The following is a 14,577-nucleotide window of genomic DNA, read 5'->3' as shown; positions in this document are numbered from 1 at the left end:
CTGTTAGCCGGTAGGTTTGCAAAAACTAGTCTACTGCGGGATTTTTTTTATTTTTTTTTATTTATTTATTATAATTTTTAAAAACTTGGTGCATTTTCCAGGTGACACCACACATTTCTACTTCTGCTTAAAAAAAAGACTGATTCTTATTCATTTTGACCGGCTGTAGCTGTGTGACACAAATCTTTTTTTTTTTTTTTTTGTCGGGATTCCCCCCCCAAACACCCCCCCCCATCCCCCACCACCACCACCACCACCACCTTGTGCTTTAAACCTTCATCCCCACTCCCAGTCCCACGGATACGAAAGACTACATTTTTTTTTTTACCTCGTGTTTTTTTCCACCATGAGTTACATCCACAAGGTATTGAATGTTTTGCTACGTGGACTCGTCATCTATGCGGTACTGGGCTTGGAGTGCACTTACTCGAATGATCTACCCAGCCAGACATCTGATGCTGCAAACGTAGCCACCACAGGTAAGCAGTAATCCATGTCGGATACAAGTGTCTCCTATGTATTTACGCATGTACAGTATTACCCCCCACCTCCCTCTCCCTCTCCCTCTCCCTCTCTCTCTCTCTCTCTCTATCTCTCTCCCCTCTCCCCCTCATCATCCTGTTCCCTGTGGCTTTCTCGGGAAAGCCGAGGAATGCCCTACGCAGGGGCTTTAGTGGAAAGTGATGCATTCAATGTCGACATACACCTTTTTTCCCTTTTTTTTTTTTTTTTTACCTCCCCCCATCATCCTCTCCCCCCCACTGTACATTGCTGAGGAATGCATGACATGACAGGAATGCAGGATGCATCCTCACAGAGGGCACGGGTATTTTACTGTAATGGTGCCCTTCATGTGTCACCAAGGGTGTTAGTGGTGAGAGATGGGATACAGATCTTCATGGGATCAATCCATAAATCCATGCATGTCAGGTCCCTTCTAATCAAAGGGAGCCCCGGCTAAATGCCCTCTGTTTACATCAGTAGGTGCTGATCATTGCCAGGAAGGCCACAGGTGACCCCCCTCTGAAATTGTGCTATTGACATAACCTAATGAGAGGAGGATTTCCATCTATTTGCATCTGTTTCAACCAGGAAATATTGATTGGTTGTTCGCTTAACAGGCTTTTGTGCATGCCAGGTGCCTCAAACCCACGATCAAAAGCCCAGGAATGGAGAGAAAAATGTGTAGAAAGCTTTATTTCTTTTGTTTTTATATGTTTGATTATTTAAGAGGGACGATTCAGATAAGCATTGCTACACGGGTAGACGTTTGGCAACAGATATAATGTAGACAAGGTATGTATCTGAAGCTAATTTGCAGCTCATGTCCGTGGTTTTGATTTTAAAATGTACGTTTAAACATGTGGATAAGGCCTATCTTCAGGATACAGACCGATACAAAGGATGTGTGCATGTGTAAATGTACATATGCACACAGTCGTATACATTGACATATAAGGCCACAAATAAGTGTAAGGGTGTATGTATATATGGAGGCATACATATACAGTGCAGTGTCTGATAGTGTGTGAATGAATCAGATACTATCAGAGATATCTGAATAATGCCATGCTGATATGTTAGTAAGCTAATGTTTCAGTCTATTAGCGGGGGTTTGTGTTGTTTTATGTTATTTAAGATGTGGATTGCTTCCTTTCCTTTTCATCGAGGTTCTGCTTTCACTACGGGAACCACTTGTTTTCATCCACACAGAGACGGCCTCCATTATTGTCAGTGTGATTGAAAGTGACTATAGACTAAGGTCAAACAAGACTCAAGGTATAACTGGTGGATAGGAAACAGGATTGGACATTCATAGAGATATTTTCAAAAACGCCATTTTTGCCAACCTATTCTGACAACCCTGCAGAGATTTTTTTTTTTTTTAAGGTTGTACTTGAAGCTTTTTACTTCTTTTTATGCACGGGACGGTTTGTTACAACTCAGCTGTCTTTGTTAACTGAGCTCCGAAACAATACAAAGCTCCAAACACAAAGCAGGATCTAAAGGAATAGTTTGACATTTTGGGAAATATGCTTATTCACTTTCTTGCCAAGAGACTATTTTTTAGCTGAGACCAGTTGCCGGGCAACCAGAGGAGAGTCCAGGAAGTCGCCGGTCCCAGCCAAGAATTAGACGGGGAATTTGCGTATGCACGGATCAAAAGAACAATATAGAAGGTGTTTTTGAATTAGTGAGCTTTAGAGGTGCAGGTAAAATTGTCTGTTTCCGGTCTTTATGCTAAGCTATTAGCTAACTAGCTGCAAGCTTTTAGCTGCATCTCTTGGCCTCCATCAGAAGTTGAGGTTTGCTCACTTGTCAAGGAGATGGTACAGCTGACTAGCCTTGAAAAGAACACACCGATTATGATCTCCCCTCCAAGCTCCACCCACTGATGAAGGTCAACCAAATGTCGCTTAAAGACCCAGAACATTTCCAGAAGAATTTTCTCTCTCACAATTTCTGAGACCAAAAACAAACCTTCAGGCTCAAACCTAGTTCTTACTTATACAAGTGTGTTTAATGAAACATTTACCTGCAGCAGATCCGTCACTTCCCTCCCCTTACATACCCTACCCATAAAGGATAAGTCAAACATGTCAGTTTTTTTTTTTTTTGCATAGATTCAATAAAGGTAAACTTTAGCACTTTGGGCTGTTTGAACAAATACAGGTTGTATTTTACTGCCAACATTGACAGAACACAGTTAGGCGCTGCAGCTAAAGACACACAAAAGCCCTGTAAGTGGAAGTCTGTAGACTCATCTCTATATTCATGTTCATCTAACACATCCACCCCTGCCTGTCTATTAAGGCTGCTGGAGAAAGCAATAAACCTCGCTCCAGATAGCTGTTAAGCATTCATGACTGTCCGTTTACAAGCACGAGGCGGCTCCTGAAAATAAACCGGGGATATATACATTGATTAATAAGGCAAACGTGCACACAACAGCTCGGCAGTGTAAACACGGCCAGGGGACGATGCGAGCCCTCTCTCCCTGCAAACAATGAAGTGCAGTGGAGATAGTGGTGACTTAATACAGTGTCAGTAAACATGACCGCAGTGTTACCCATTTCCCAGCCGGCTCCCTGGAAAGGTCAGCTGCCTTTTCACTGGTCTTGGCGTCAGGAGAGGAAAACACAACTGTGTGTGTGTGTGTGTGTGTGTGTGTGTGTGTGTGTGTGTGTGTGTTCATGTAGCTCCTGTATATGCAGAGTTCCCTTTATTAACGGCAGATTAACAGCTGCCTCGGTGAATCTTGAATTGTGTTGTGTTTTTTTTGTTTTTTTTTAAAGCTTCAGAGGATGACTGTGTAACTTTTGAGAGAAGAAATAACTCATTGTTCCTCTTACAAATGAAAAAGTTGAATTCACTGGGAATGAAAGGCACCATTGCTCAGTTCAATACACTGAGGGGGTTTTGTTGCTACGGCCTCAGTTTGTCTTTGTGAGCGTTAGTTAATGTAAGCTAGCTTTAGATAAATCTTGTGCTACTGTTGCTGTGGCTTAGAATTTCAGCCAAATGCTAAAACTGTAGTTTAGCTGAACTCTAGTTTAGCATGTAGCATTATAACTTATATAGTGTGGCTTTAATGATACGAGTAACACTTACTCTTGTATGTTCAGAAATGAGGTTACATTGCTGAGCACTTATATTTGCGAATGACTATTCTTTTGCCTGCAGGTATATTTGCACACACGCACACACACACACACACAGACACAGACACAAACACACAAACACACACACATACTTCAGTGTGTGCCATCCAGTAGTACTGAAGGGATCTCTTGCCCAGGCAAATGAGGTTAGAGATGGGGCTGTTGTTGTCATTGAAGCAGTTAAGGGTTCAAAGCTGCCATTTAGCATGCTGTGAGTGGTCATGGGTTGAGACCCTTGGGGGCAGGGGGGTTGGGTTTAACATTTGGTGGGTCAGGCCAAGCTCCCTTGTGATTTAGGATCTTCAAAAGAGCAGAACAAAGACATAAAGCAGGGGATGGTGATGGAAGAGTGCAATTTGTTGTACATGAGCAGTTGTCATCTTTGATGGGAAATGAGTGGTGTCAGGTCTGAAAAGTGTACAAATTTGGATATAAAATGTTACATTTTAACACCAACATGGCTAAAGAGTCATCCTTGTGTAGATTAGATTCAGATAATTGTACCATAGTTAATAGTTGGTTATTTCTGCAACCAAAACTAGCTGAGGTCCAGAAGAGATATGTCATTTAAAAAAAGGAAAATGGCAGATTTTTTGGTCTTTCAGGAGCAAAGACAAAGATAGACAGGCGCTGAAGTAGTAATTGATTTCAGTGTTGCAGATAACCAGCTGCACATGATTTGAATCGAATGTCACGGCGTAGAGTTGTTTTTGGGCTGGTGTTACACTCATTTTGCAGTCCATCAGAGTTGAAGTAGTATGACATCTTTCAGGCCTTTGTTCCTCATAGTGGGCCTTTTCGGTTGCGTAGGGGTTCCTGATTTATTGTAAACCCACTTGCATGCACTGCAGTATGCATCAAATTGAGTGTTTTATTTAAACATGGGCCAAATTCAGAGCAGATGCAAACAATATGAATCATAAATCATCTCTGTGGACCTTGAGGAAGAAAAAAGGGGGTTAGAAATTTTAGACAAAACATGCTAAAAATTAAAAAGAAGATGAGGCATTTGTTGTTGTTGGATGGGTTGAATGTGAACGTGGTCTTCCCTTGTTTTAATGGTGGTGTGTACTTAGCTTGTTTGGCGTTTCAACAAACAAAGCCCTTCCCCCTGGCTAAAGGGAACATCCAGTTCTCAAGTAATGTGCCTGCTGGATGATAGTTGTCTCAGATACAGGACCTCCATTTAGCATAAGCTTTACGTAACTTACAGATGCAGAAACTGACTGCCGCAGGTTCAATTACAAAGACTCAAATGCAGTAAAGAAAACACGAGGAGACCTTTCTCACACTCTGCTTGTCACACACTGTCCTCACTTAATATTGTTTCGTTCATATAGCTAAATCAGAGGTGACATTGGCTATCTCAGAGCAGAGTTACTGCATTAATAAAGAGATTTGTTTGGAAAGGGGGGTGGTACAACATTTACCTATCTCGCCAGTGCTTGCTCAAGTACTACAGGGAGCATAGGGATTTTGCATTTTGTGGTACTTCCGTCGCTGCTGGCTGGCCTCTGTTCCATCAACACACACACACACACACACACACACACACACACACACACACACACGCTTGAGGGAAGCCAGGCTTTTCCTACTTACTGCCTTAGAGTGAGTTTTGGGTTCGCTCCGGGGGCTAATAGTGACAGAGTGTCAAGAGCGAACGTGGAGCGAGTCATAATGTCCAGGTTCTGTGTTGCACAGCTCAACCAGCAAAGCCACTTCCTTTCCCCGACTAGAACATACTGTTCTGAAGAGTTCTTCATTAGCCAAGAAGAAAAAAAAAAATATGACTATGCTTCAGAAATCAAACTTTACCCAAAAGCCTGCAACTAAGCCAGAACAGCTACTTTTATGAGAAGTGAGCTAAATGCATTATTTTAAAAAATATTTGCAAATTTCATTATTTAAAGCTGCACTAATAGATATTTTTATTACAACAGTGGATCAAATTGTTATGTGTAATAAAAGAGGTCGCAGAGAGAGAGAATGCAGTTTCTCTCAGATGACAGATTCTAAAACGCTCCATACTTTTAGCATCTTTTATGTCATTTTGGTTTTATGGACAGCAACTTTATATATACTGTATATACCAATATTTGGGTTCAGCCTCACCACTCTCATCAACCTCGTTCACAACCACAGTGGGTAGCTGTTTTTAGCAAAAAAAAACCCTCTGATAAACCCACTGTACGCTATCTGCACAGCACCAAATGGCAGACAGGCAAAGTTAGCAACTAGCTGTTAGTAATAGCTTAATAGCAGCGCATTTAGAGGATTAAAAGACGGACATTTCCCTCAGGTGGAGACCAAAACCGAGTATTAGACTCCAGAGATTTGGATTAGGTCCCCAGAAACATGATTCATGATGTCAGTATTGTGTTTACAGCTTGTTCCTGCCCCCCCAAAAATCAATTAATACAGCTTAAATATGAAATCCACCTGTCAAAAGAGAGCATGGACTCAGTTAAAGATCATTAATAACCTCAAACAAAAGGCCGGTGTTGCACTGACGCCGCTCAGTTGCCCAGTCGGCTTCACCCAAAAGTGGACAGCTGCTGCCCATCTCAATCAGGGGCTTTAGGGTGGTGATCCAACCTAATGAGGCCGGTCACCAATCAGAAAAGACCCCCCCCTCCCCCCCGGTGTATTTATAAAACCACTGGGAAAGGTTTTCCATTTGCATTTTCCATCATGCTCCCTGTTGTGGCTGCTGCTGACCCAGTACTGACATTGACACGGCATGTTCAGATTTAACTTATTATAAGTGAGACCAGCCTGACTTTCAACTGGGCTCACCGGGGAGATAATGGAGCTTAATTTAATGGTTTACCCCACTGTGCCCACTGTCACCAGCCATGGCAGATAGCAGAGATTGGAGTTGAAGTCACTAACAAGTGCTGAGACAATCAATGACCTGAGTCACTGACATGTAGGCAATGTTAAGTTGCTTTGAGGAGCTATTGTTCATTTTTTTGCTTCACTAAGATGCAGCTATTTAATAGTGCTGCTGATGATATTAGATTTTTGCCAATATCCAACATTTTCCAGCTCATTTTGGCTGATACATGCACATATTTTTTTCAATCTAATTGCAGAGACAATCAAGACTCTCCTGTAGTGGAATTAACATATTAATATGCCTACTCCTATTGTGATTGCAGGGGCAGACATAAAATAGATCCACACATTCACATTTGAACTGTTAACATTCATCCCACATGTCTCCCTGAAACAATCCTGATAACAACCGGAGCAAATCTGACCTACCAAAACAAGTAAATCATCAGGGATCATGTGATGGTAAATGAAACAACACCGATGGACATAGTGTGCTCTTTTTCACGCTGTTATATAATAATAAATGAGCCCAAATTAGTAGGCTACACATGCTTTACAGACCATTGCTTCGACTCAATAATGTATTAACTGAATAAATTGATTCCAAAAGAGGATGACACCCCTCAGGTAAGGCCACATCCAAAAGATAGCTACGATTGGGGAACATGTAGTGGCTGAACGTAGTCCACAAATCCCGACATCTTCAACTATTGAAAAACGGCTGGCTGTCTAGAGCAATACACTCCATGAGTTTCTGATTATGCCATTGGTCCTGGGGTGGTCACGGTCATAGTTTTAAGCTTTGTTTAAGGACTGAAAAACGATGTTAACGACCGCGATGACAGCTCTTAAGGCGAGTCATGTTGAAAGAATGGCCGACGGTGCGCAATCATTGCAAATAGCATCTTTGCTATCCGTTTGGGAAACTTTTTAAAAGACCTCCACACTGGAGACTTGTGGGCACCCTCGTGCTGGCTGACACAGCGTCAAGTATTTAGTTAAAAGTATCATTAAAACGTCAGCGTATCAGCATGTCACATCAGAAGGAATGGCTTAATTTTGAAGCCTTTACCGGCCGATACAATGGTGTGCCGATATCAACGCTCATCCCTACTTCTAAGACATATTAGTTGCTTTAAATCAAAACTTCCGTTGCATAATTTCTTCTCAAACTTCGTGTCAGTGCCAGATAACTTGCGCTGAAACAAATCCTTGTTTTATACTTTCAAATCTCTAATGTATCCTTTTGTAGATAATTCATTCATAAGCAGACAACACTAGCAGTCAGTAAGCTGATTCACTCATGCAGAAAGCGCCTCAGTAAGAGATGTAGGTCACTGTACTCAGCTGTGCAGTGTTTCACTGCTGCGAGTGGCCTACAGTAGCATAACTGTCTGCCCTCACCGAGTCCAGAGGGGGCTATTGTTGTCCTGCCCCGCCACACTTCAAGGTGTTGATCCCCCAAGTTGGCAATGCATGGGCGCCTAGCTGGGTGAGCCCTTCGGAACGGATGCACCCAAGCTGGCAACACTACATGCCGATGGGCAGAAATTAAGGATATTTAAATGCAAACACATATGTTGAAAAATAAATTGGTCTAGGTTCCCCTTTTCTTTCTCACTTCCTCTGGCCATTTTTTTTTTTTTTTTTTTACAGTTTTCTGACATTTTATACAGTACACAACGAATGGTCTTATTGTAGCAGTACCCGTTAGTTGCATCCATAAGACACAGAACGAAATTCACTGTTTCAGCTCTACGCGTTTACAGAATAAAAGGTTGATAGGGGTCACAGCCTCGTCCTGTTATGTGAGTGGCATCCTGCTGTGATAATACTCGTCACCTTAACACAGGAAGAAGCCAATGCCATGCCCTTCACAGAGGCCTAAAAGTGTCACAGCGGCTTTCTCGCTTTGCATGTCATTTCCTGGCTAATCACATGTATTTACTGAAGCATTTGTATTCTCAGTGCTGCAAGCGAAATATTACATTTTATTTGTTTTGAGCTTCATGAGATTTAAGCTACAAATTCTATCTTTTCCCTTTTTGTTTTCCAATGTGAGACTACCTGTGGAAGTCAGTGAAAGATGAACAGATTTCACATTTTAGCGACACAGCAAATCAGCCGAGCGATTTACAGATCTATATTCTGTATACATATATATGTATGTATTTGGGTGGGATTTAAAGTTAGATTTTGGAGTGAGGACCAGTCCCCTCTGATTTCAGGGACTTTCCCTGGCAAAGGGCACGTGATGCTGGTGGCTGGGCAAAAGGGGCAAAGAGCGGTGTGGATTTCTTTGGTATGCCGTCCCTTCTCAAGTCTGTCTCCGCCAACGTTGGTGCGCTGACCTGTGCTCATAACAAGCTAATACACAAGTCGAGACCAAACATAATTGGGAGACCCGGATGCAAATGTAATAAATAAAAAGCAGCGTTAGGATGCATTCTCTTGTTGCTTCTGAGAGCATTCTTATTAGAGTCTACTCATCAGTGTTGTATCCAGATGAAGCACCAACAAACAAGAGACATACAGAGTTAGCTGGTGAACATAGTGGAGCATTTAGCAGAACAGAGGCCTCTGGAGTTGGTAGAGACCAAAACACAGCAGAAGAGCTAGAGAGTGAATATTTGAGTATGTTACATTAGCCATAAACACAACTTTAAACAAATGCTAATTTTGCTCCACATCTGCTGGATGTGTAAATAAGTAACTGTTTACTTATAATATGTGCTGGGTTTAGCACGTCTTTCTGCTGCCCCCACATGACCAAACATATCAGTTAATGCAGCTTTAATGTTTTATAGGATTTCCAGGGTTGCTTTCCATTGATTAAATAGATTCTTATTGATCGCATGAGCTATAAAAATCAGCCTTGAGAAACTCCCAGTGAATGTAAACTTGAAGACTAGTAAAAAAAAGAAACACGAGATCCAACCATCAAGCAGTTGTTTTTTTATCCTCCCCCCCCCCTCATGTCTTGGTTGGACTGCTAATCCGTCACAGTGCTGCTAACAGTAACATGTCCGGACCAACAGGTGGGTCCTCAGGAGCCACTTGGCCTTCTCTTGAGCTGTTCCCAAATGAGCCCAGTTTATATTACAACATCAAAGGTCCCGATAACAACAGAATGACTTTCATTTGCTTTCTTCTCCTGTCTCTTCAGCAGCGAGTGGGTCAAAGGTCTACCAAAGGTTTAGGCCCTTCTGTCTGCGCATGATTTGTTTCTGCTCTGTTTTACATCAGAGACAGTGGCTCAGGTTTTGTTGTGAGATGCAGTTGGTAACCTTATTGCCAGTAACAAACACAACATGTTGACATTTTGTCTTTGTGTTGCCGCCGTTAATCCTCTATATTGCATAACTTGCATAACTCAGCTGCTTTCTTTTGTTCAGATTTGATAGGTATCGTTGTTTGGATTTAACTCCGCGAATTTACTTTGCTATTGTCTGAAGTGTGCCGATTATTCTTCGCTTCCATACTGGCGTCCATAGTTAGGAGCACTGAGTTTAAAAAAAAAAAAGAAAACCCCATCAGAATCCTGTCAAGCAGGAAGGTAAAAGACATACACAGGAAGCTGGCGGAGATCCAAACCTGCTGTCTGCTGTCAGCTACAAATCTCCCGACCGAGACATTCCCACGCTAGCACGGTGACAGAAGTGTCCAAAACCATTAGATTCATCTTCTAGGGGCCACTTTTAAAAAAATGATAAAAAAAAAAAAAAAACCTGTGTCCTCGCTCACTGAGCACTAAGACATCAGCTTGTTTTGACAAACCTTGTAAGCTTAAAGGCAGCAGGGAAAGTTTGAACAGGCTGTTCTCAATGTTTCTTTCCTTCACATAAATGTCATTTTAAATCTTTCTTTTTCAAGGCCATGCAGAGGTCTGAGCCGTGGGTTCTGACAGTCCAACAACATATCCGACAAGATGTAAACATTAGTCATAATAAATCTTACACTAAGCAAGAGCAGTGTGCAGTATTTTGTTTCTTTAACCGCTCTTCACCTGCTTTTTTTTTTTTTTTTGAAGGTGCAAATATTTTCCTTTCACCGTTTTCATGCCACTAATGAGCTCAGGCTTCTTTTGTGACAATGTGCTTGTAATATAATACTTTATATCTGAAAGATAGGCCTGATAAACCAGGAGCCGTGTGGTTAAAACTGCAGTTGTCGGGCGCCCGGTTAGCTCAGTGGGTAGAACTGGCGACTGGAGTCCTTGCTGCAGCGGCCCAGGGTTCGAATCCGATCTGCGGCCCTTTGCTGCGTGCCATCCCCTCTCTCTGGCCCCCTTTCCTGTCTATCTTCAGCTGTCTTATTATGACATTAAACCACTACTGAATGCTAATGTGGAAACTGACTGCAAATACTACAGAATGTAATGCTTGAATTATTTTACACTGAAAACCATCTGTTTTCATTTTCAAAAGCTTTTTATCTGAATTAGTGGTAGATATTTCAAATAGGATCAATTTATTATTATTTAATAACAACCAAGTTGGTCAAATGATACTGACCAACTCGATTGTTCAAAAAGGCGAAATTAAAAGGCAACATAAATTCCAACTAGGGTGCTTTTCAAAATAAAGTATTTGAATGCTATAAATTTAGTTTTGGTTCACATTTAGGGGTAACTTCAGTTTTTTTTTAACCTGGGCATTGTTTTTTTTAACTTATTTTCGGTTCTAACTGACTAATGCATGTTAGTCCAGTAGATTGCCTTAGCCGGCAGCTGAGGGGACAAATGCGTCCGTCAAAAGTACGTCCACTATTTTGGCACGGTCTGATTGTGTCAGACAGCGTTATTGAAAGTATCCCTACAGAAATAGACCTTTTTCGTACCTATTAGTTATTTAGACTCCTATATATAATAACAGGGCCCAGATTTAAAAATGACCAGAATTACCCTTTAAGTATTCATTACTGACTGAACTTCCCAATTTGGTGTTCAGCTGTTTATAAGATTGAAATGATTACAGATGGTATTTGCTCCCATACACGTCCGGTTTGTTTCTTTTATTTGTTTAGGCAATTTTTGACAAGGTCAGGGAACACGAGGTACCATATCCTAAAAGAGAGGCTTCTCAGAAGTCCAGTGGGAGAGTCTTAACCCTCAGCTTTCCTTTCCTCAGGCTAGGACACACATGGGGAACACTTAATCCCAGTTGGGGTTATCCAGGCTGCATTTTCCTTGTGTGTATGATTTGGATTAAAATAATTGATTTCGCCTGCTAAACACTGCTTACACAACGTTGCATGACCAGTGCATGTTCTTCACAATGCTTTTCAGTGTGCATTGTTAAATGTTGAACTCTAGCTTGTGATCTCTTTCTCAAGCTAACCGTCTGCTCCCCGTCTCGCTTTCTATAGACATACAATCCATTAACCTTCTATCCGCAAGAGCATGTCGGAGGCCGAGCAAGCTAATTAAACGAGCGCTCTGCCTCTTTTCATCCTCCACTACTGCTTTTTTTTCTCTTCCTCTGGTGCATATATCACACATCTCGTGTCCGTGGCTGTTATTGAAACATTCCTGGGACGCCCGGGCGCAAGGAGCGTCTCCTTTTCTGGAAGTTTTTAGATCAGACTTGATGGGCCTCCACACGTTTTGCTCTTTTAAGCTGTGGCCTAAGCAAAGGATTACTGATGCCCATTAAGGTGGTTTAAATGAGTTAGGGATACTCTGTTTCAGTGGAAATGACTGGGTTCAACAGGTCGAAGACTTAGAGCTCCCTATCCCTTATTGAACCCAAGATAGGGAAGCAGAAGGCTTATTATCTGTGAAGTATTTTATGTGTTTTGGAGTCAACTTTTAGAAATCAGATTTCTATTCACATGCTGAAACGTCACACTAGTTTCCCTCCTTCGCTGCCCCGCCTGAGTTGATGCAGCTCTGCCTCCACCTGTACTGTTTGCCTCTTGCATTCAGTAAATTGCGACAAAGATAATACAGTTAACAGTGGATCAGGTTTAGTCGAGACATGTCGAACGGCCGGAGCCTGGATGCATGTAGCTTAGTGTGTGTGTGGTTTTGCAAGACTTTGTTTTGGCTGGAAATGGGACTGGCTCCGTGTAGGTGGCTCTTAAGAAACCTGTATCATGTTCATTGATGCTTGTGGTTTAAAAAGGTTTTGACACCCACATGAAGTAATTACGTGTTAACGTTTTGGCAATGTGCTTTTGTGTTTGCTTACCGATGTCATGCCCGAGGGGAGTTCGCAAGCTCACCTGGCAGCATAGCAGCAAATAAATGATATGAATAATGCTTTCTTTTTGAAATCATGTTTGATTTTTTCTCCCCCCCTTCATCAAAGCCTTGAGCTTGTTTTTTTTATGTTTCCTGTGTCACTCTGTTGAATAAGTGAAGGAGGTCAGTTTTAAAATGTGCACTCGGTTTAAGAGCTTGTGCAAACTGAGAGTAACATACAGACACTTTCTGTATCTTGTTTCTTCATCTTCAACTTTTTTTTTCTCTCCCTTGCCCTCTCTCCCCCTCTTCAACTCTCTGTGATAGCTGGTGGCATTTGTAGGCAGCTAATGATATTTGTGTCTTATTAATGGCTGCTGATGAGCTGAAATGGTAGACTCTCCAGAAGCTTTATTTACTTGCCTTTAATACTGACCCGTCAGCTTGACTTATGACACTGCCATATGGGCACTGGTTACAGGGGACAAGTCTGGTGCACATTGACATCACATTCCTCCGCCCCCTTGACTTTCACACAATTTAGAGCATCTAATTATGTGTACTGAATACAGTGCAATTACGGGTTTCTTTTATTAGCCTTATTCACGAGACTCACAGACATATGACTTTTAAATAGTCGTTAGACGGAGGGGCAGACATGTGAGCAAAGGTTGCCTAACTCGTGGCTGCTGAGGCAATTAATAAAATACAAGACTTTATAAGAACATACACCTCCCTCATCATCCATATGGTAAGAGCATACATCATAAACGCGTCGAAAGCTGATAGGAGTTTGGCACGGTGGCTGTGGATCTAATGAACTGCTGACACGGTGTGGTAATATACTGTTTGGAGGAAGGTGCACTTCGCTGTGCAGAGAGCTGGGCGACATCCAAGCTGCAGGTCGCCTCAACTTGTAGCCGCCATTGTTACATCAGCGCAAAAGGGGTCATGTAGCGAGACTGGAAGAAGAAAAAGGTTCAAGGCCAAGTGTCTGACATGCTGAAGTGTTCCTGATCGAGACGGCAGATGTTTTCCTGAGAGAAAAGACACATTGTCTTCAGAGCTCAAAAGCATTTCGCTCTATTCTGTTTCCAGCTGACCTGTATTGTTAATTGCAGAATATCTGGCATCGTCTGTGTCACCATTATAGAAATACACTGCATTTCTCTGGATGTTTAAAGGTGAAATTGAGTCTTCCAATAATTGACCAATCGTAAGCTTCACATCCAGTTTACCCAACCTGAGGAAGCTGCAGTAAATTTAATCTAAATATAAATTTTGTGACAGGGAATATGTTTTCAGGTGCCAATTTTACCTTTTAAATCTTTTTTTAATCATTTTTTGTTCAAATCAACCAAATGGGATTTTCTTATGAGGGTTAGGCCTACATCTTTTTATTCATTTTACTCTTTGCAGTGTCTTCCTTATCTGGTGGCACATTCACTTATTCCTAAAAAACACTATCTCTAAGTTAAGATTTTGGACACATCTGTTAAAGAACCAATGTAGAGTCACACAACATTCATTTTGTTGTCTATAAAATAAGATACTGTGGGAATTTTTGAGGGCACTATATCGCAATTTCACACAGAGAATTAGGACAGCCAAATAAAATAGCTGAAGGTAAATATAGAGCGCTATATTGCGGCTGTGATTGGAGCATTGAGTGAAAAGAGGACAGGGCATAGGATCATGTTAGTCTTGCAGTCTGTGTGAAGCTTTGAGGCTACATACATGCTGGAGCTGCCCAATTGACTCCTCATACTGTATGTATGAGAGCATATGCACACGCTTGTTGGGGGAAAGAAGCATGACATATAAGGTTCATTTAAAATAAAATTCTGTTATGGCTTTTGGGTGTTTTCAACTATATTTAAGATTTTTAAG

At 41.6% G+C, this 14,577-nt stretch overlaps 1 protein-coding gene across 2 annotated transcripts in view; it reads left to right on the top strand.

Moving 5' to 3' along the window:
• Positions 1-228: 228 nt before the first annotated feature.
• The window catches only part of stim2b (stromal interaction molecule 2b), a 43,232-nt gene continuing 28,883 nt past the window's right edge, over positions 229-14,577 (top strand). For both annotated transcript variants that reach the window (XM_051375441.1, XM_051375440.1), the window contains exon 1: positions 229-479. In XM_051375441.1, coding sequence (XP_051231401.1) covers positions 347-479 — 133 coding nt within the window. In that variant the 5' untranslated portion in view covers positions 229-346. The remainder of the gene's footprint in view (positions 480-14,577) is intronic.

This window comes from Dicentrarchus labrax, unplaced genomic scaffold (genome assembly GCF_905237075.1).
Source record: "Dicentrarchus labrax unplaced genomic scaffold, dlabrax2021, whole genome shotgun sequence".
NCBI lineage: Eukaryota > Metazoa > Chordata > Actinopteri > Moronidae > Dicentrarchus > Dicentrarchus labrax.
This window is presented reverse-complemented; position numbering and strand designations above follow the sequence as displayed.